This window comes from Zootoca vivipara, chromosome 2 (assembly GCF_963506605.1).
Source record: "Zootoca vivipara chromosome 2, rZooViv1.1, whole genome shotgun sequence".
NCBI lineage: Eukaryota > Metazoa > Chordata > Lepidosauria > Squamata > Lacertidae > Zootoca > Zootoca vivipara.
In genome coordinates this window covers 83,034,913-83,058,032 of record NC_083277.1, presented here as the reverse complement: position 1 = coordinate 83,058,032, position 23,120 = coordinate 83,034,913, and the positions used below count along the sequence as shown (strand labels likewise).

The following is a 23,120-nucleotide window of genomic DNA, read 5'->3' as shown; positions in this document are numbered from 1 at the left end:
AAGCTACCTTCCACCAAAGCAGACAATTGGTCAATCTAACTTAGGGATGGAGTCCCTGTGGCCCTCCTGATGTTGGACTCCATCTTCCATCAGTCCCAGCTGGCATGACCAGTGACCAGGGATGATGAGAGTTGTAGCCCAACAACATATGAATGGCCACAGGTTCCCATCTCTAGTCTATACTGACTGGGAACACCTTTCCAGGATTTCAGACAGGTCTTTCCCAACCTACTTGGAGATACTAGAGATTGAGCCTGGAGCCTTCTGCATGTAAATCAGGGGTGGGGAACCTGGGGCCCTCCAGCTGTTCTTGGACTTTTGACTCGCATCGCCCCCAGCCAAGCATGGCCAATGGTAAGGGACAATGGGAGCTGGAGGTGAGCAACATCTGGAGGCCTAGAGGTTTCTCAGCCCGGATTTAAGGCATGTGCCCTATTGCTATACAGGTGTCCCCCCCCCCCCACTTAGACAGGGATTATGTTTCAGGGCCCACACACATAAGCAAAAATTGTGTAAGTTGGGAGCACCCTCTAAAAAGCCTCTGAATGCCTGCTTTCCCCTGCTCTCCAGCTCTCTCTACAATGCAGACTAAAATATCAGCTCTGGAGCTGGTTGGAGGCTGGAGGACACGCAGGCAAGTGGTAGTGGTGATGGCAGTGGCTACTCCAGTACCCCACCCATCAGCTGTTAGGCAGGGAGGCTGTGTGCTCGGGTCTCTTTGGGGCTTCCTCCACTGTCACTGATGTCCTTTTCAGGCTCTGGGAAGGGTCTCCTCATGAACGGCAAGGACTGTTCAGCTCTCTCCCACTATTTCCTAGTTTGAAATATTTTTTTTCTAATTTCCTGGCATTGCATGTATATGCATTTGTGCACAAGTTTATTGCCTGTAGTCTTTCCCCCTTGTATAGCCAGAATGCCTAGTAACCTACAGTTACCTCAGCTTCCCTTCTAATAGGTCGTGCCGTTCATGTCCTTGAGCAGCCCTGGACCTTGTTTTCACTCCATGCAGAAGATACCATCTGCCTGGGAATGCAAATGGTGCCACACCAACAATTATTTGAAGCATGTGTGAACTTCTGCTATTCCACAAAATGTGTTCTGTAAATAACACAGGCTTTTATTCCCTAGTGCAGATTTTCTTTTGTATTCCCTTCCATTTGTTTATTCTTAAGGCGTTTATATGCAGCTTAATCATAAGCATTTCCACCAAGTATTTTGTGTGAGGACTGCAACCTAAGCTGCAGAGCAGCTAAAATAGCATTTGGAGGTGGCCTTCTCCATAGGAAGCACAAAATAAGGTTTTGTTTTTTAAAAAAAAATTGCCGTGCTCGTGAAAATCATATGCAAATTGTATTTCATGTGGATTAGCACTGATCTTTCAGCTCCTGCAGTTTTTCTTGGGGTGCCCCTCGGTCAAAGAAGATGCTCCACCTTGGTGAATAGCTGTTGCTTTGCTGGTCTCCAAAGTGCAGATAGAAAAGAAGTGAATTCATGTGTCTGATGAGAGCAGCTTCTGCGTGGTGAATAAGCCTGATGGGAAAACTCTTTGAGGACTAAAGTGTGTATGTTGAAGATTGGCACAATTAAAGACAGTGCCTGCCTATATTGCTTGACAGCCCTGTGCTCAGTTTATCTGCCAGCAATGCAGCCTAGTAGTTGTGTTTTGGATACATTGGGAGAAGAAGGAGATACCGGAGGCTTTGAAAGATTACTAGGGCTGCATCTCTATTAGTCCCCTATGCTCTGGTGTTTATCTTGGCACAGGTCAGCCTGTGAGGCTCTTGTGCAATTGGACACGGTCGATTAGTTCCAGAAGCTGGATTCATGGAGTCTGACCAAGCCAACGTGAATAGAAAATGCCTTCATCGGGTTCACTGTTTAAGGGGTGCTCTCAGCTCAAATGGTGTAATGGAGAGTTATTTCTGTGGCAAGAGATGCTTTTAACATCTGGGCCTTTGTTGTAATGAGGCAAATGGTGTGTTTCTGCTCTTTCCCCCTGGTTGCTTCTATTCAGCCAACCAATTTCTTGTTCGATTGTCATCTGCAATTTGGGTTGCAGCAGCGGTTGAAGATGTGTGGGGAAGGGAGTATAATTAGGAAGGGAAATGGCTGGAGAATCTAACCCCCTTGGGCCAACCCAGTCTTGTATACAATATACTGTCTCCTGCAGCAACTAGCATAATAAACCTATTACAAGAAAGGTAGAAGAGCCCCTCTAGTGGTCATTGGAATGATGTTTTCACACATACCATGTTTCTCCTAAAATAAGACACATCTTACATTTATTTTTCCTCCCAAAAAACACACCACGGCTTATTTTCGGGGGATGTCTTATTTTTTTGAGCGGGAGCTGGCAACCGCACCACCGGCCGAGCAAGGAGGAAGCACACGTGCCCTCCCAGTGTTCCCCAAGGGATCTTGTGGGCCGATCCCTCCGGACCCTCTTGGCTTTGGGGTCCCTCGCTCCCTTTTGCCGCCGTCCTCCCCGCCCCCGGGCGAGCGCCTGTCTCTCCCCAGGGAATGGCATCCACACGGCGCGCATTCCTGAGCCGGCGGAGGGGCTGCTGGGACTTGTTTTGGCACAGAGGACCAATTCCTCCATTCAAACGCCAGTGTGCAAATCTGCCCTTGCCTGCCTATAGCCCGGCCCCCTTTGGGCCCGGGACCAGGCTGGTGACTGCTCCCGCCAGGTGTGCGTGTGTGTGTGTGCAAGGGACGAGTAGGCGAGAGTATGCATGGGCGAGAGGCGGACCGGGTGCGGGGCTAAGACGGAAGACGGCGAGGAGGGAGGAAAAGGGCGGGCGCGCGCCACCAAAAGACAAACGGAGCGGGGAAAGTGGACCAACTCCCCCGGCTGCTCCTTCCGGCTCGGGAGTTTGCTCCTTGGGGTGCCCGATTCCGCCGCGGCAAGAGGCGGCTGCACGGGAGCCGCTTCGGGGAGCAAAGCGCCGCGCGAAGAGCCTGGTGAGAGGCAGCTGCGGCTGCAGGTGAACTGGGGGCGAGCGCCCTGAGCACTGTGGCGGTAGCGAAGAGGCGCCCAATCAGCCCGCTTCTCAGCTGATCGGGCGCCTCTTCGCCACCACCGCAGCGCTCAGGGCGCTCGCCCCCAGTCGCCCACGCAGATCCCGGGCTTCACCTGCAGCCTTCCTTTCCTTACCAGACCTGCTCCCCCCCCAGCTTATTTTCGGGGGATGTCTTATATTTATTCTATTAATGAAAAGCCTGACATGGCTTATTTTTGAGGACCGTCTTATTTTAGGAGAAACACGGTATATTGGGTATCTTAATCCACAACAGAAATTTGCTGAAGCCCTAAAGCAGGGGTGTCCCCCAGAAGCCTGTGTCCCCCAGAAGTTGCTGGACTATAACTCCCATAATCCCAGACCATTAACTATACTGGCTGAGGCTTTAATTGACTACCCAGCCCCTCCCTATGCACTCCAGATCTCATGAAGGGAACCCTCTTAAAGGAAACAAGGGCCCCCCCAAAATAATGATTTCTGCATACTCAGAGGACTTTCTGGGAGACATGCAGAAGTATGTAAGTTTGTGAGCTGAAAGAGAGAATAACTTTTTGAAAAGAGAAAAAAAAACATTGTGGGCATTTTAAGACCTTTAGAATGTCAATGACATCCAGGAAAATAGACTATTTACTGGTGCAGTTCACCTCTGTCTGAAGAGGGAAATTCTAGGTTCATGTTGCACCCCCAAAGTAAGAGGTGCTGTCTTTTTGCCGCTAGCCTCTTCTGGGAGGAGGTTGGGTGCCAGGGAGGGGGCCATGCTGCTGTTGCTGTCCATTTACAGCAATGTTAAAATCCTGGGTTTCCTTCATTGTTTTATGTGAGCAGCTCTTAGTTCTGCCCTGGAGGATGGAAAAAATGGGTCAGATTGGAAGTTGGGCATGCTGTGTTAGTCTAGCAATTATGTCTATGGCTGCAGGCTGTTGAGCCATAGAATGATGGTGTCAGTTAAAAGTGGCAAACAGAGGCGGAGGTTGGGGGATGCATGCCATGAGGCTAAAATATTTTCACCCTATATATTCCTCTTTTTTGGTAATTAAAAAAAATAAGGTGCTCGTACTCATGTCTTGATAAAAGTGCTGTGGGTACCAGCACCAAATGGCTGCCTTGGCAGCAAAAGGTGCTTGCACTCCATATTGGTGAGTGCTGCCCTCCCAGAAGCAATATATACACACATGCATACATATATCTCAATAAAACGCTTGGATTCAAGACTGGCAACCAGCCCTGAACCCTGGGCAAGTTAGCATTTTATAGCAGACTCGGGGAATGTTTATAACATGTGGGAAAGCAAAAATATGTGAATCTTGAATAGTACTGCTGGCCTCCTGTTTCAGGCTATGTGGAACCCTGAACATTTAGAATAATTTTCTCTGTATGCCCAAGCAGCTGAATTAAATCCAAAGGCATGCCAGATACATTAAAATTGAGAAAAGGTGAAGCCCATTCCTTTGTTTTTCAGATCTAGCAAAAAGATTGTAAAATGCTGACCTATAGCTCCCATCATTCTTGACAGTTCCTATCATTCTTGACAGTTCCTGGCCATTCTGGCTGAGGCTTATGGGAATTGGAGCCTAGTGACATCTGGAGGGCCACAAAACTTTACAGAATGCTCCTTCCTTTTGCAAACCTGCTTCAAAGCATTCTGGTCAGTGAAAGTGCTTCAGAAAGGAAAGCTGAATCTGCTCTTCCCCAGCCTTCTCAACTCAGGCTGTGGGTACCATGGCCACAGAATACAGCTCTTCGTGTTGGGTCTGTAATAGAGGGGGAGGGAACAGCTGTCTTTGGAAAGGGCCATAGCTCAGTGGCAGAACATATACCGTGTTTCTGTGAAAATAAGACACCGTCTTATATTTATTTTTCCTTAACCCCCCCCCCACACACAGTGGCTTATTTTCAGGGGATGTCTTATTTTTTAATTACGCGTCCAGCCTCGCCTCTTCCTTGGGGCCCTCCAGAAGTGCGCCTATCACTATGTCTTATTTTCGGGGTATGGCTTATATTGCGCAAATGCTTAGAAATCCTGCTATGGCTTATTTTATGGGTATGTCTTATTTTAGGAGAAACAGGGTACATCTGTGTGCATTGAAGGTCCCAAATTCAATTGCTTGTACCGCTAGCAAGGTTGAAAAGGTGTCTCACCTGCCACCCTGTGGAGTTGCTGGCAGTCAAGTGCTGCAGGCAGTGCTGAGCAAGATGGGCCAATGGGCTGATTTTGGCACAAGGCAGCTTCTAGTAATTAGAAAACATTTATTAGATGTGCGTTCCAGCACAGAAGGCATCCGTTGCACAGAGTTCAAATAATGGTTTAAAGCAAATCTATCAAATAAGCCGCTAGATGAAATTTCACGAAATGGTAGGGGCCATTAGTGTGGCAGATGAAGAAAATGTGGGTAGCTCTTGATGGGTTAAAAATAGGGCTAGCTGAACATGCCCACGCTTGCTGTACTGTAGGGGAGTGCTGAGACTCCCAATAACTTTTTGTTTCTTAAAAAAAGAAATCTACAAAATTGCATGAGCGTTTCTTCAAAGGCACTCTTCAAGCTGGATGATTAGAAGCACTGCAGAATGGCAGGTGAGCTTCAGAGTGAGCGAGTGCCTCGTGTTCCACATTGGGACACACAAACTCCTGCACAGACACTGATGGGATCTAAATGAGCTGTCACTACTGCCAGCGAGGACTTGGGGTCATGGTAGAAAGCGCAGTGACGTCATCTCAATGTGCTGGCGCAGTGGAGGAAAAGCAAATCTGATACTGGGAATTACTATGAAAAGGGACTGAAAATGAAACGGCAAGTACGCCAGGATGAGTCTCTGGTATGGCTGTGCTTGGAATGCCAATGTAGTTCTAGTGGCCTGGTTTTGAAAAAGAGATCACAGAAGGGGAGGAAAGTAAAGAAATGGGAGGCTAAAGATATTCAGGTGGATGGGACTTCCTTTGAAGAGTTTAGGTCGCACACTTACCAGTACTTAGTTCACAAAATTAGGAATGGTATGGAAGAAACCAAAACATTGGAGCATGAAGTTTTCTAATAATTTGACAGCAAGTTCAGGGCAAATTAAAGCAAGCACTGTTTTCAACTTATGGAATTCATCCCACAGTTTGGAAGGCCACTAACATTGTCACTGTCACTGTCAACTGGAATAGGTTTAGCTCCCATAGATGGGTCTATCAATGGCTGTAGTTCATGGTTTGCAGATGCACTACATCTTTCCTTACCAGAGGAAGGACAGACAGGATGATTGTTGAAATCATGTCCTAGTTATCAATTTTCCAGGGGTATGTGGTTGGTCCTGGTTAGAGACCAAATACTATACTTTATGAACCTAGAATTCTGACCCTGCAAGATTAATGTTGCCAAGATCCAACAAAAGGAACAAACAATTACTTGCACTTTCACACTTGTATTATGTTTTTCCAAGGAACTCAAGGTAACGTATGTGGGATTATCAGTTTTTTCCTCCCAGCAGCCCTGTGAATTAAGTTACGTTGCTTGTGTGATTTCCCCCTGCCCCGCCCCACAAAAAGACCCCTTCAAAACCATTGAGCTTCATGGTTCAAATTCAGTTATCTAGCCACTACAGTGCCATTTGAAAGCTGGGAGAACAGGAGATTAGCACATCACAATTATAGTCTTGAGCAGGGGTCAGCAAACTTTTTCAGCAGGGGGCCGGTCCACTATCCCTCAGACCTTGGGGGCCAGACTATATTTTTTTGGGGGGGGGGAATGAACAAATTCATATGCCCCACAAATAACCCAGATGCATTTTAAATAAAAGCACACATTCTACTCATGTAAAAACACGCTGATTCCCAGACCATCTGTGGGCTGGATTTAGAAGGCGATTGGGCCGGATCCTGCCCCCGGGCCTTAGTTTGCCTACCCATACCCTTCAGGAATGTTGTAAGTTCACTGGGCAAGGAATTGTACAGCAGTCAGTGATGATGAGACATGTGGTTCAACTCCATCTGGTAACCCAAGAATGAGAGAGGTTGTCCTAAGGAATTTTTTTCCTGTCCCTGGTGGCCTATCTAAATTTTAATCCAAATAGTTTTTTTAAACCACAGTTTCTCTTATTTGAAATATACATATTGATACGGGATTATTACTTCTTTCTCTGATTTGGCATGTAAATGCACATGTTTGTATTGCAATGCAGTGTCTTGAGTTTTGTGTGCCATAACTTGGAAGCCCATACTGCTAGGGGACATCAGCTTCATTATGGAGCCAGACCAATGTTCAGGGCTCACTTTCAGGCAAAATAAACTCCCAGCCCCTAAACCGCACTCTGAACCTAACACTAAACCAAAGCTTATTAAACTATGGTTCATGAAACCATGACTTAGTGTTTTGTGCAAAGCCTGCCTAGTGGCTTGACTATGGTTTCTTTACTGCCAACAAACCATGATCTGAAGCTGTGGTTCGTTGCTGGTTTATGACCCTTAATTTGTTGTAATTAAGGTTTGCAACTCTCACCAAGCCAAACACCCTTTCTTAACCATGGTTTGTTTGGGCTCCCCACCCCAGATGCTCAATGAGCTACAAAGGCATGAGTCGAGAGCAGCTGAAAATTGAACCAAACTTTGGAGAAAAACAAGCCATGGTTTGCTTGCTCATCTGTGAGACAACTCATGGCTTGTTTTAACAAACCGTGGTTTAGTGTTCTGTGTGAACCAGGCCTCTGTCTGGAGAACAGAGCAGCCATCAAGAATGCAGAATTGCTCCCTCCCTTTTCTAGACCTCAAGACAGGGTTGATGGTTTAGTTGGAGGCTCTTGGGCAATGACGTGGGAGCTTCTAACCGCCTGAGGTTAGATGAGATCATAGTGCTCAGCCTGGCCTTAAGGCTAATGGTTCTCTGTCGCTGTCGGGGGGTCCCTCATGGCTTATGGAAGAGGTCAGTGTTCTGGGGAGGGGTGATTGCTGCCCCTTTTTGGAGGTGGGCACATGGAGCTGAAATATAATGCTGAGATGGCCCTAGGAATTGTCTTATGTGGCAAAAGAAATCTCCTTGAGGGGTGGGGAGGGGGCTGGGATCTGTGCAGGAAGGTGTGAGCTGGTGGCGCTCTGTAAGCAATGTGGATAAAGCAGGAGACAAAGGGAAAGTAGGTCAGACAGGCTGAGCTGCAGCTCCACGTCTGTTTGTGTGCGTGTCTCGGGGAAATCCAGCCGCTCTGTGCTGCAGCATGAAGGAATTGGGTGGGAGGATTGCTGTGAAGGTTTGGAGTGGGAGGATGCTCTGAAAGCATCCCCAGACTGCTCCTGGCCGTGTTCCCTTTGTGTCAGGTACCTCTCTTGTAGGAAAGAAGAGGCTGGTGCAAAGCAACCTTATTTCAGGGGCTCCTCCATTTTACCATCTTCTAATCTCATGCCAGGAAAAACTGCATCTCCATGATGGGAGGGGGGGCGGACTGAAAATGCGCTTTTTCTAGTGGATGCAGGGGCAGACTTAACTCCACATTCTGAACTGGGAGCCAGGATCCCTAGAATCTATAGTCAGGCTCCATTTCTGTAGATGGTAGCAAACTGTTCAGCAAATTTACCCTGGCTGAGGAGTGTTTGCTTGGCCTTTTCTACTTCTCTTTATGCAGATACAGTTGTACCTTGGATCCCAAACGCCTTGCAACTCAAACGTTTCCGCAAACCCGGAAGTGAGTGTTCTGGTTGGCGAATGTTCTTTGGAAGCTGAACATCTGACGCAGGTTCCGCGGGTTCCGATTGCTCCTGCAGCCAATCGGAAGCCGCGCCTTGGTTGTTGAATGTTTTGGAAGTTGAATGGACTTCCAGAACGGATTCCGTTCGGCTTCCAAGGTACGACTGTATATGCTGTGCTTGACCCCAATGGATGATGGGATCTTGAGGGCTTAGTTTGTAAGGTTGTTGTTTCATAGAATCATAGAGGTGGCAACTGCCAACTGCAGTATTGTTGATAAGTGGCCATCCAGCCTGTTGTTCTTGATGCTAATATTTAGTTGTTTTTCTCACAGAGTGACCCAAAGAAACTTACATTGAAAACAATAACAAAAAACACAGCAATACAATTAAAAGGCAGGTCTGATACCGGTAGATTCCCGGTCAGCATGAAAAGAGGCCACAATTCCGCCCTTCAATTTAAAGACCCAAAGCCTGAGTGAAGAGAAAAGTCTAAATATAGATAAAGATGGCACCAGGCATGCCTCCCTGGGGAGAGTATTTAACAACAGGGAGCCACCACTGAAAAGGCCTTAATGAAAGAGAGTCATCTACCCCTTCCAAAGCATTCTGCTTTACTGTTGAACGGGTCATACCGTCAGGAAGTTCTTCCTGATGTTTGGTCTAAATCCAATCCTTTTTCTGTAATCTAAACCCATCAATTCAGGTGCCATCTTCTGGAACAACAGAAAACAAAGTTGCTCCATCTATGTAATAGAGAGTTATTGCATTGCCTCTTGATAGTCTGTTCTCCAGGATGTAAAATTCACTGACTCCTTCAACCATCCCCCAAAGGGCTAGGTTTCCAGGCTCTTCATCATCATTGTTGCCCTCCTTTGAAAACATTCCAGGAGTGAGGCAACCCTTTAGAAAGTGGGTGTGTGAAAAGTGTTTGGGGTTCCTTCCCAGCTCAGCAAGGGGTACCAGTCTAAGAATGCACCCAGCCCCTTCCTAGTTAATCAATCAGTACTGCTTTGCCAGTGAACACAACCTTTTGATGTTGGCAGAAAGCTGTGTTACATAGATGGAGATGCTGGAAGAGGGAGTTTAGTATGCTGATTCTGCTTTCTAAAGCCCAGCCCTGGGCTACTTCTGGAAATATCCTCTGCCAGAGTCCCCAAAACTCTGGTTTATATCATGACAAAACAAAAAAAAAACAGAATTTGGACGATGTTCAGCTTGCATAATACACAGAATTAGCATATAATTATTTGATCACTTTTAATCAGCCAAATTTATTTAATTAACTGATTAGATTGTGACTCTAATTGTCTTCAGAACCCACACAAGTGGTAACAGCATGGGGTATTATTTCTATTGTGCAGCTGGAGTAGAGAGAAAATGATGGGGTTCATGGGATACAGGTGAATGATTAGGGTGGGTTCAGGGTCATTCTCTCTCTCTCATTTACCTGTTTACCTCTAGATCCTTTACCAGACATTGAATCCACCTTTCTAAGCTTTATCTTTCCTTTGTGGCCATGACTGCTAGAAACTGTCTAATCTGAGGCAGTTACGCCTAGTTGGGTGTTCTCATCTGCAGCTATATTTGACATGTTTCTGTCGGCAGTAGATGGGTTTTTCAGCCTGAAACCTGTTTGGACATGGAGCATTTCCTTGGTTCTGTGAATTTTCTGTTCCCAATAACCCTTTTTGTCGTCATGTTTGGTGCTGTTACATACCTGTAGCTTCAAAAAACCTGATTATGCAATTTAGAGAGTGTACAACTATCTACGACGTGGTAGTCTTCCTGCTTTGGATACATGGTGTGTGTTGGAGCACCAGGTAGTTTCTCTTAGACAGACACAAGACTACCTTCCAGGTTGGATCTGATCTTTTGTACATTATAGAACACAAGGTATGCAGTGGCCATGTCATGGCTGCTGGTGTCTGCGTACAGGTCATCAGTTGGTTTGCAGTCAGAATGATATTGGGAGCCCTTACGGTAGTTCAGTGCTGGTGGATGTGTGGCTCTCTAAATGTCTATTCCAGCTCCAGCTAGTGGTCGGGGAAGATGGGAGTTGCAGTCCAACAGCATCTGGAGGGTCACCGGTCCCCTCTCCCCCATGTTTCAGTCACTGTCTCAGCACATGGCAGGTGCTTTTACCATGAATGGCTCACCTGTGGCTAGGAACTTTAGAGTCTCTGAGTCTTGAATGATTCCACTTCACCTCTCATGATTGACATTATTGGCTGAAATCCAGAAGGGCCCGTGCTTCCTCAGATTCTTCTCAGAATTTCATTCTTGGAAGGTTCCCCACAACTCCTAAATTGCTCTTTTAAACTCCCAAAAATAAGTTTGGGGGTTGTGGCATGGGAACCTTTTTGAAGGGGAGAAGCTGCCAGTACATGCAACTGCCAGTCTTGAAAGTCTCTAGTTGTGTGTGTGTATTTTTGAAACTTGCAGAGCACCTTCTGAGTTGGAAACTGAGGAGAAAATGTGTGCATGCAAACAGATGGGACATACGCTTATCTCTAGACTTTGGCCCTACGGTATTTTAGATGCTTACCCTCAGGGGGCAGGATTCACCTAATGAACCCCATCAGTGGAAGCTCTGCACAAGGCCCTCAAATCGGCTTGAACAACATGGAGGGAGGGAGATGGTTTCATCTGGCAAGTGGAAATCCTTGCATAGGCAGAGCATTTGTCATGGTGCGGCATTGAATTTCACATCTGTATGACTCCTCAAAAGCCTTGTGAATGAGATGTGGAGAGAGTGGGGCCGGCCTTCCTTTTTCATGAGTTTACTTATTCCCTGCTCTTGCTTTAAAAGGCTGGATGTCCAAATGTGGCCCAAAGCTGTTTGTGACTTGCAAGGATTGGGCACAGGTTGGCCCCCCAAATAAGCATCATGGTGACAGACCTAAAGCTGAGCAGCCATGATCTTTAGCAGAGGTGACCGGTTGCTACTGTATTCTCCAATCTGGATTTAGGGCTCCAGTGGTAACACAGACTTCTCAAATATTTCCACAGGCTAGCAGTTGGCTATTTCTCATCTAGAGTCTCATGGCTTGAGCCTAAAAGAGGAGGCTGTGTTTCTGCCCTCCAGGGAATGTTTGCTCCTTAGGAATCTGACTTGTTGAAAGGTGTTGTCTTCCCCTTTCCTGGTGATTCAACAAATAGGCTCGTCAAAGAAATGAGAGCTGGCAGACTTGAAGGGGACTCCTGTTTCCCAACATAGCCTCTTTGACTCCTAAAGAGTGTTCAGCAGCTCAGACCTTCAGGCAACATGCTCTCTTGTCAATGCTCTTTCTCTGCCTCTGCTTACTTACAGTGAAGGAGTTTCTTGCCAAAGCCAAAGAAGAGTTCCTCAAGAAATGGGAGAGCCCGTTGCAGGTATGATACCTCTCTTCTCGTCTTGATATTTTGCCTTCCTTCCTCATCTAGCCATAGCAGCCTGGGTCTTGTTGCTTCTAAGCTCTTAGGCCTGATTTGAAAGTGACACTGACCTGGTTTGCATGCAACCACCCGCCAGAGTTAGACAACTTATGGCTTCACAGGAATGTGCATATGTGTTGGTGCACACGGCTTAGATTGTTCCCGTGTACCCTGCCTCCTTTTGATGTGCTGGAAAGAAAACAGACCAGGGTGACAAGAATACACGTGTACAGTTTCACACAATACATGTGTATAGTTTCAGCTCAGAATATGTGTGTACAGTTTCCCACAATTGGTGTTGCATTTAAGTAAGGGATGCACTGCCTAACTGAATGCTATGGTGTGCTGCTGCTGCATGCATTGAAACAACTGCCTTAATATTAAATCCATTACATCTGTATCCCACCTTTCCTCAAGCTGGTGTACATAGTTCTCCCCCATTTTATCCTCACAGCAGTCCTGTGAGGTAGGTTAGGCTGAGAAACTGCAACTGGGCCTTTGAGCTTCATGACTGAGTGGGGATATGAACCCTGGTGTCCTGGGTCCAGGTCTGACCAGAGTGTTTCTGGCTCTCCTGTGCTGGCTATGTGGAAGCCCATTTGGGTATGCATTCACTTGTTACCAGTTGTAACTTTTTAAAACAAGGCTTTGGAAGGATCTTGCCAAACCTTTGTTATCGCTGGTTACACCAAAGGCAAAAGTCTTGATGCTGCTGGTGGACATCCTAAATTATTCTGCTGAAGAAATGGGCTCTGAGACTGGTGTTTCAGTCCCCAGGTTATTCTGGAATTGCCCCTTTTCTAGGAATAATTTTTGCAGGGGTACAATACAGGAGGAGAGTGAGGTGTCCAAGATGGAAACACAGGAAGAGAATCAGCTTTGGATTAGTTTACCTTTTGCAGTTCTAAGACACCTTTGAAGATGTGTCTGACAATAAGGTTTGCCAGTGCCCGGGTTGCTTGCATGACAAGGAACAAATAGTCAAGATCTTTCCAAATTACTAAGCAAGCCTCGGAAGCCCTTCACCTATCACATATACTCCTTGGTGTTAGCAGACCATATTACAGATAGGGGAATGCAATCTCCCTCTTGTTGAATAAGGTATTTTCTTCCGAGCAATATCTGATGAATACCTCACTGCTCAACTAACAGGTCCGATGCTTTAGCTTTTCAGCAAATAACTCCCAGAAGGTGACTGCCAAAATAACTGCTTCATGGCAATAAAATGACTGTGTAAATTGGCCCGGAAATTTGGATGCTCTCGCTGTTTTGGCTTGTTCCATTTGCTGCCCCCTCCATAAAGGTGTCATTACATCTGGTTGTATTTTGCAATAAGTGTGATATTTGGGGATATTACTGTTTTTTTGTCAGGCTCTCAGGCTTAACCTGTTGCTGCTAGTTTCTAGGTTATGACAGATAGTGTAGCGAGTGTTGGGTGTCTGTACAGTCCTTTTTGTGGATTGAGTTTGATTTTCTTGCTGTTCAGTATGCAGGAGGATTGTATGTCTTTCTCTCTAAAAACTCGTCTTTTGCGCCCTCTTGTGGTAAAAAGCTATCTGTGTCTCGCTGCAAATTTCAGGGAGAAGAGTTGACACACCACAGGGATGCCCCTCTTCAATAACAGTTGCTGCTTTAATATGGCATGGGAAGACATGGTACTGCCTGAAGGGCTATCTTTAAAATGAAACTAGTAAGCTGGCATTTTGAACCCTCATGGCCACTTAAGGGTCCTCAAAATCTGATGGCTAGAGCCTGGTATCCTTGACAGATTGTCTTCCTCTGCTTTTTATATTATATTATTATTAATATTTTCAAAATCCTTTTTCAGAATACGTCCAGCCTGGAACACTTCGACCGGCTCAAGACCCTGGGTACAGGCTCTTTTGGGCGAGTGATGCTCGTGAAGCACAAGGATACCGGGAATTACTTTGCCATGAAGATCCTTGACAAGCAGAAAGTGAGTTTGAGCCTGTCATTGAGTTCTGAGAGTTTGTGCCTGAGGTTGGCAAGAGGGAGGCCCAACTGACTCTGGTTGACTTCCTTTCTGTCTTGCAGGTTGTTAAGCTGAAGCAGATCGAGCACACCCTCAATGAAAAGCGCATTCTCCAGGCTGTGAACTTCCCATTCCTTGTCAGGCTAGAGTATTCTTTTAAGGTAAACGGTGTCTGTGCACTCTCTCTCCCCACCCCGTGCCTAAATATTCATTCTCTGGCTTTCTGGTCCTCTGGACACCTGCTCTGCTGGATCAGATCAAAGGCACACAGTGGCCAACCAGATACTTAAGGGAAGCTAACCACTTCTTTCCGCCTCTGTATGGGCTTGTGGCTAGCTGAGCATCCACCATTGCAGGCAAGCCCAACTGGCTGGATACTTTCTGTGCTGGTACAGTAGAGGTGCAGTATGCTTCCCGTTTGGGAGCAGCCTGGGTGGGTGGATCTCCTGGGCTAGAGCACACATTGTTATGATAGGCCCTCAAAACTCTTCCTTATGATAGGCCTTCAATATTTTGTTTTGTCCTACCTCTTTCTGGCGTTTGTGCAGCTTTGGGCAAGTAAACAAGTGGGCACTACAGTACAGTATAAGCATACAGAATGTTTAAGAAAGCCAACAGTATTTTATAATTTTGTGTTTGAGTCACCCAGAGAACAATCTTACTGGGTTGCCTTATATGAATACAGTAAGTAAGGCTGCAATCCTAACACCACTTACCTAGGAGTAAGCCCCATTGAATTCAGTAGGATTTACTTTTAAGTCAGTGTGAAAGTGCTATAGGGAACATGTAAGTCTGGACTATGTGACAAGGCAACTGTGCCTTGTCTATTAATGCAGCTCTAAATCAAGGTTTTGCAGGCTTCCGTTCACCTCAGCTACATGGAAAGGATATAAAAAGCCATTGAGTCCTACCTATACCCACAAAGGGCAGAACCATTTTTTTAAAAAATTGCTTTGAAGGAAATAGGCATGTTTATATACCCTTTGTGGCTGTAACCTAAAACCATGGACAGAGTGTCTGTTTGAAAGCTCAACCAGAAGAGGAGGCCTCTGCTGCTGTCTCATAGGTTCCTTCCCATTTTCCCTCTGCTATAGCAATCCTTGACAATGCCGTGTCAAAAGCTTACCTCTCAATCAGAATAAAGCCTGAACAAATACATTCATGCTACCTTGCAGAGATTGTTTCAGTTGTAGACTTTGGGGATTAAAAAAAAATCTTAATTCTAAATACTATTTTCTCTGCAGTAAGTCCCATTGATGTTAGTGGGACTTGCTTCCAAGTTAGTTGCCATTAGACTGTGTGTATAATCCATTCCCTTGGCAGTGAGAGTAATTCTATAAGTCTACAAGAAGATCCTTGCTGGATCTGCCCAACAGTCCATACTAGCCAACCAGGTGCCTATGGGGAGCCACAAACAGGACCTGAGCGCAACACTCTTTTGTTTATGAACTGGTGTTGAGAGGCCTGCTTCCCCATAGTGGAGTTTCTATAGTTATCATGACTAGCAGTCATTATTAGTCTTATGACCAGGTACTAGAGGTTTGAGTTCACCTTAGTAGGTGCTACTTTTGAAGTTGTTGCCTTTTTTTTTTAAAGGTCATGGCAGGAAGAGACCCTGAACAGAACATAGCACTAAAACTAAAACACTCTGCTATAGAAACAGTTTTGCACCAAGCAAAACTATATGATCGTTGTGCAAATGAATGGGGACTAGAGGACAAAGAACTTGTATACATTCAGATTTTAAAGAACTTGCATTTATTCAGTGGGAAGCAAGGCAATAGTGGTAGAGAGCGATGGACTAGGGAACAAACGTGAAGATTGGAATTGGGGGCAGTTAGGAAAGTGTAGCCATGCCAAAGAAACGAAGTACTGATCTGAAATGCTGGGACCTGTTCATTCACCACCACCTAGTCTACAGGCACTGTATCAATATTTTGGTTTTTTTATCTGCAAGATACTTCATTTTTTTAAAAAAGGAAATTGGCAGGAACTTGAATTCTGTGGTGTATATACAGTAGTCCTTTCTCCAGCCCAACAGCAAACCCAGTTTCTGTTCTAGAGTGCTCTATGGATGTGTGAGTACCATAGCTGCCAAGTTATCCCTTTTTTTAAGGGAAATTCCCTTATGCTGAATAGGCTTCCTCGTGAGAAAAGGGAAAACTTGGCAGCTATGGTGAGTACACTGGTGCAAGTGTCACTGCAGAAATGCAATATAGAAGTAAATAAATTGGGGAACTGTGGCCCTGAACATACAAGGTTGGGGTGGGTGCAAAGCAGTGTTGGCCAGGACCCTGAGTTGTTTCTGCCCTTGATTACAGGATAACTCAAATCTGTACATGGTGATGGAATACGTCCCAGGTGGTGAGATGTTCTCCCACCTACGACGGATTGGCAGGTTCAGGTGAGTGTGCTCCACTGTCATTGTAAGATTGGGATGATGCTCTCAATTGTAGGAACAGAAGAGCTGAGAGTTGGGCTTCCTGGGTTAGAACAGGAGGAAAGAACCAGGTTTCTCTTGTTCTGAACTTTAAAGTTGAGTGGAGGATATCTTCCCCTTCCAGCAAGCCCTAACTTCTGGGGTAGAGAATATGCAGTTTAGAAAAAGTCTAATGATAGGACAGAAGCTGCATTTGCTTTGACATTAATTCCCATCCTCCTGGATGTGAAGCTGGTGACTTGCAAGGAGCAGATCATTCCTATCAGAGTGTAGTGACAATGACACTGAGTTCCTGATGATTCTCATTAACACTAAGGGGCAAGGGTGGCCTGGCTTGACAGGCCCGTATGAGTGGAGTGCTTTTCATCAGAGGATTGTTAGCGGAGACTTCAGTATAGAAGCTACCACCATAGAACATGCTTCTATCGTGCTTTGTGTCCATTTACTGTATGGAAAGCGGGATGCTTGTTAACATGCTCTCATTTAACTGTGTAGTTATGTGCGCTTCAGATAAACTGCCATCTTGTAGAATAGTCTAGAACTGGCATAGCACTGAGACTGAGTGACGGACCAGGAAGCCCCCAGTTTGAATGGTGCCTCTGCCAAGAACTCAGCCACATGGCATTACGCAGAGTTCTGTCTCACAGCCTCAGTGCCACCACCTGCAACACGAAGAGTAATTAGTAACAACCTACCTTGCAGGATTGTTGTAATGATTACACCTACATAAGAAGATGGTCAGAATAGAGGAAGAGATTCTGCATGCATTGTGCCAGAGGTGGGGCAGGGAGAGCATGAGTGAAATGTGTGAGATAACTTCCAGCTGAAGACTCAAGGTCCTGTTGAATGGGGAACAGGGGAGAGATCTGGTCTTACGGTATTGGTTTGTGGCAGGGGTGGAAATCTGAGCCCTTTTGCTGAGAGTACAGCTCCCATCGTCCCTGACTGAGCTGGCTGGGACTGATAGGAGTTGGAGCCCAACCCAACAGTGCCTGTAGGGCCACAGGTCCTCCATCCCCGGTTTATGGGGATCAGTGAAGGTGAAGACTCAGCTGGCATACATTGGAGATGGCTCGTGAAAAAGCTCTTCCCCCCTTTTGTTGCAGTGAACCTCATGCCCGGTTTTATGCCGCTCAGATAGTGCTGACTTTTGAGTACCTGCACTCACTAGATCTCATCTATCGAGACTTGAAGCCTGAGAACCTCCTCATTGACCAGCAGGGCTACATTGAGGTAATGCTGCTCCCGTCCGTTCTGTGAGATTCAGCCGCACAGCATTTTGAGCATTCCTATCCTTGTCAGTATGTCTAGGAATACTGTTTCGTTCCCCAAATATCTGAAACAATTAGCTTTTTAAGAAAGGAGTAAATTTTGACAAGCATAAGTAACTTATTAGGAAATTCTGGAGTTGACATAAAATCTAAAGGCGCAACTCTTTCTATCATTTGTGCTTTGATTATCAGGAAGTCCATCCCCCCCCCCCCAAGTGGTGCCTCCTTAACCAAATGTGCTCCAAACCACCAGATGCACTTTTCCTATTTGGGTGGCAAGTGAGGAGCATGTTTGAAAACATTCATTACGAGCAGTCGCTGTTTAGAAAGAGATACTTCCCTTTGGAAACAAAATCTTCTCTCTCATAGATTCCACCCGAAACATCACCTCTCCATGTGCTGGGATTTGTGCAAGCCTCCATCACTTCCTTTGTGCTGCTGACCCTGCTGGTGTGGAGAACTCAGCTTTGTTAATTTTCTCTTACCTCCAGGTGACAGATTTTGGCTTTGCCAAACGAGTGAAAGGCCGAACATGGACCCTTTGTGGGACTCCAGAATACCTGGCTCCTGAAATCATTCTGAGCAAGGTGAGACACCTGTACCCAGGAACAGTGTTTTGGGCCTTGTTCAGCCCAGAAAGAAGACTGTGTCCATCTCAATATATTGCAGACCCTCTTCTTGTACACTGCAATTAAGTGCCGGTCATCCTTGGTGTCTGTGATCTGAGCCTTCTTTCCTGTTTCAGGGTTATAACAAAGCTGTGGACTGGTGGGCCCTGGGTGTCCTCATCTACGAAATGGCAGCCGGCTACCCCCCATTTTTTGCAGACCAGCCCATTCAGATATATGAGAAGATTGTCTCTGGGAAGGTAATATTTCAGCGTAGAGGCTTGCATGCTGGGTACAGGATATTACAGATATATATTACAAGATGTAGACCATCTTGTCCATGGAGAAAATGCAGTACTTCCCTAGAAGGCATGTTAGAAATTTCCAAATATCTCACACTATACAGTGCATACATTTATAATGTTCAGTGAAGCGTGGACCTGCTGGTGTTTACCTGCCAAATAAATGTTGGAGTAGGTGGAATTCAGCAGACTGTGAACGGAAACCCCCTCTGTATTTTCTTGGCAAATTTTCCAGCTATTTTTTGGTGCTGCTTGCAGCTTTCACCACAGGAACAAATGTCTGGAAATCTAGATGGCTGCAGTTATATTCACAGTCTGACCTTATTTTGAGGAAAAGGGCAGATCTGTTGGCTTCATTTGAATATTGAGTCTCAAATTTCGTATACTTTAAATAAACTTAAGGCTTTTCTCAGCAACACCTAAGATCTTCTATTGAGTCAACTAATTGTTGACGAAGAAACATGCATTGTGGATAACAGTTATTCTGTGGCACTGACCGCAGTTTACTTTAGATTTGAAATTTGTTCAGGTGTGTTATGGATCTCCGCAATGTCCTTCAGCAAAGGATTTGTCCTTGTTAAGATTGCTGTGATACTATTATTATTATTATTATTATTATTATTATTATTATTATTATTACTATTATCATTATTATTAGCACTTAGTATCACAGTTGGGCATAAGGCATTACTATTAACTACAGTAGGACCTCGATTTACGAGCTATTCGACATCCAACGTTTTCAAGTTACGAGCGGAAAAAGTGGCCGCATGCTTACGATTTTTCTGCAGTTTCCTCGACTTACGAGTTTTTAGATGCGGTTTCCTCGACTTACGAATTTTTCCGTTTCCAATGCATTCCTATGGGAAACCACGTTTCCTATGGGAAACTCGACTTACAAAGTTTTCGACCTACAAGTGTGCATTCGGAATGGATTAAATTCACAAGTCGAGGTCCCACTGTAGTTGAATTAATATTAATAGTTGAATTAATATAAAAGCTACCAGAACTTTGTTTGTGATAGGTTCTTGCATCAGGACAGCTCAGCTAAGGTTGCATATAAAAACATAGTCAAAATGTTAGGTGCTCGATCAGGTTTGGTTCTCTGCAAAAGAAATTTATAATACTTGTGCACCTCTGTGAGGTGGGCTTTTACTTAGATAAGTCATCCAAGTAATAATGGCTGAGGGTTAAACACGGTTGGTCATGATGACAGTCTAGCACAGATCTCAGCAGAATGAATAGCAAGTAACCATTAATCAAGATTAGGTGCTCTGCTTAAAAGAGAAACGGAATCTGGGTAGAAGTAGCTCCTTTCACAACACTAAGAGAAGAGGCTAAGCCAGACTCTGTGGTACTTATATTTGATCTTGGTGATGCTTGTATAAAATTCCAGTCTTAGATTTAAACTAGTACACTAAATGTACTTAAATATAGGGCATGTCTACACTACAGATTTGAGCCAGATTTTTTCAAACTGATTAATCTGTTTCCACCATTCTGCCAAGGAAACCTAAGAGCACTGCTTGGGTATCCTCATTGCTTCATAGAATCACATTACCTAATGCCTTAAGCCCCTTTAAAAACTGGTGTAAAAATGTGCATAACCTAGCGCCACATCCCCACGAATCTCTGCCTGATAACATTCTACCTTTTTATCTATTTAATATCTTTCTGTGGTAGAACAAAATGTAGGTTGCAGTAAGTACATATACGTGAACTGCGCTGAGATCTTTGGATAAAGGGTGGTATTGTTGTTGTTGTTTAGTCGTTTAGTCGTGTCCGACTCTTCGTGACCCCATGGACCATAGCACGCCAGGCACTCCTGTCTTGCACTGCCTCCCGCAGTTTGGTCAAACTCATGTTCGTAGCTTCGAGAACACTGTCCAACCATCTTGTCCTCTGTCGTCCCCTTCTCCTTGTGCCCTCCATCTTTCCCAGCATCAAGGTCTTTTCCAAGGATTCTTCTCTTCTCATGAGGTGGCCAAAGTATTGGAGCCTCAGCTTCACGATCTGTCCTTCCAGGGAGCACTCAGGGCTGATTTCCTTAAGAATGGAGAGGTTTGATCTTCTAGCAGTCCATGGGACTCTCAAGAGTCTCCTCCAGCACCATAATTCAAAAGCATCAATTCTTCGGCGATCAGCCTTCTTTATGGTCCAGCTCTCACTTCCATATATCACTACTGGGAAAACCATAGCTTTAACTATACGGACCTTTGTCGGCAAGGTGATGTCTCTGCTTTTTAAGATGCTGTCTAGGTTTGTCATTGCTTTTCTCCCAAGAAGCAGGCGTCTTTTAATTTCGTGACTGCTGTCACCATCTGCAGTGATCAAGGAGCCCAAGAAAGTAAAATCTCTCACTGCCTCCATTTCTTCCCCTTCTATTTGCCAGGAGGTGATGGGACCAGTGGCCATGATCTTGGTTTTTTTGATGTTGAGCTTCAGACCATATTTTGCGCTCTCCTCTTTCACCCTCATTAAAAGGTTCTTTAATTCCACCTCACTTTCTGCCATCAAGGTTGTGTCATCTGCATATCTGAGGTTGTTGATATTTCTTCCGGCAATCTTAATTCCGGCTTGGGATGGTATACAAAGGGTGGTATACAAATTTAATAAACAAATAAAATAAATAAATAAATATAGCCACTTTGCCAGTGCTTTTTTCTTAGGGCGTTTGCTCCTAGGGCTTCTGATTTAAGATCTTCAAACCCACTAGCCACCCTGAATTTCATTTAGGTGAGACACATTGTCAAGAAGCAAGCGCAAAGAGCACCTGTATTATTTTTAAGGGTCTTCTTGCTGCCGACTTCTTTTGCCAAACTGCTTCTTAAATTGTTTTCAGTTTTTAAAAAGTAGTTCAGGGGACATTGCCTCAGTTGTACATTTGTGTGTGCATGTGAACTTCTCTCTTTCAGCAGTTCCTGTGCCAAGCCAGTCAGAGCATTTTTTAAAAAATTCAGAAGTTATAAATCAGTTTAAAGAGAGAGAGGCAAGCGTTCCAAGTGTGCCAGTAAAAGCCCTCGTTCTGTCCCTCTTGTGTTTAGAGTGTTTCCAGAAGGATATGCACCTCTCTGTCTCTATGACAGCTAGAAGTTCTTGTTAGAATAATTTCTAGGATTTGTGGGAATGTGCAATGTTAACATTTAAGGACATAAGAAGAGCTAGATTCTGCTCTCACAGATTCTGCTGTGATTCTGTGAGATCCTGCTAGATTCTGTTCTCACAGTGGCCAACCAGATTCCTATGGGAAGTCCTCAAGCAGGGCATGGGTGCAACTTCCCAAGGCCCCAGTTTTGTGATAGATGTTGCAATTGCAGACATATGGTGAATTAGTGCTTTGGCTACAGAGCATAATGAATCTCACTTCCTGCCCTGTCAGATTTCTCCTGGAAGGCAGAGAGATTAACCTGTTCTTGGCTTCTGCCTCATTGCACCCAGGTTCGCTTTCCGTCTCACTTCAGCTCAGACCTGAAGGACCTGTTGCGTAACTTACTTCAGGTAGACCTCACCAAACGCTTTGGCAACCTCAAAAATGGAGTCAATGACATCAAGAACCACAAGTGGTTTGCTACTACTGATTGGATTGCCATCTACCAACGGAAGGTAAGGAGAAGTAGCAGGGTGCAGTCAGAAGAAGGGGGCGGGTTTGTGGTGTCAGCCCACAGCCTTATTTCCAAAGCAGAGGTTTCTACTATCACACTGCCAGAGAAGTAATGCCAGATCACTGTGGGTGTGTAGTGCTGGTACACAAAGCCATCCAAACACGTGTATCACCTTTTTGAAGCGTATAGCTCACAGCCTCACAAACAAGAGAGCCCCCCACCCACAAAGCTTATCTCTGTGTTGAGAAAACCTGCATGTAAAGCAGCTCTTATATTTCAGTGGAACTTGCAGGCCCAGTATTAATGATATGGGATCTCAGGACATATTGTGATTATTAGTTATCTGTGAAAAGATCCCAGGATCTAGTTAAATCCACTGTTGCAGCTGTGTTGGAAATTGTCATGTCTTCTTTTAGACCTTCCCTTTGTGAATTTGACTGAAAGCTTCAACCCCACAGCTGCTAATGGCATCTGGATGCTAAAAACCTCCTCTGGTCACATGTTGCTTTCCATGGTATAGGCCTGCGGCCTTCCAGATGTTGTCAGACTCCAGTTCCAACCTTACTGGTCAGGAGTTTGAATCCAGCACAGTCTGGAGGGCCACTCCTGGTATAGGCTCTGCTAATGGCCCATATGTAAGTCATTGCCCATAGAACATGATGAGAGGGCAGGGCTGAGAAACCCCTTTGTATGAAAAAGCTGAAGGGAGGCAGGATAGGATGATGTCATCGACCGTGTTCACTGTTAGTTCTGCTGCCTACCTAATGTGCAAATATTCTGGAGATGAAGGTTTTAAGTTTCAGTTCCCCCTAAA

At 45.2% G+C, this 23,120-nt stretch overlaps 1 protein-coding gene across 3 annotated transcripts in view; it reads left to right on the top strand.

The window, feature by feature from the left end:
* PRKACA (protein kinase cAMP-activated catalytic subunit alpha) overlaps window positions 1–23,120 on the top strand; it is a 58,031-nt gene that overhangs the window by 31,851 nt on the left and 3,060 nt on the right. For all 3 annotated transcript variants that reach the window (XM_035104841.2, XM_035104839.2, XM_035104840.2), the window contains exons 2-9: window positions 11,987–12,048; window positions 13,919–14,047; window positions 14,146–14,244; window positions 16,405–16,487; window positions 17,630–17,756; window positions 18,286–18,381; window positions 18,540–18,662; window positions 22,143–22,307. In XM_035104841.2, the coding sequence (XP_034960732.1) occupies window positions 11,987–12,048; window positions 13,919–14,047; window positions 14,146–14,244; window positions 16,405–16,487; window positions 17,630–17,756; window positions 18,286–18,381; window positions 18,540–18,662; window positions 22,143–22,307 (884 nt within the window). The remainder of the gene's footprint in view (window positions 1–11,986; window positions 12,049–13,918; window positions 14,048–14,145; window positions 14,245–16,404; window positions 16,488–17,629; window positions 17,757–18,285; window positions 18,382–18,539; window positions 18,663–22,142; window positions 22,308–23,120) is intronic.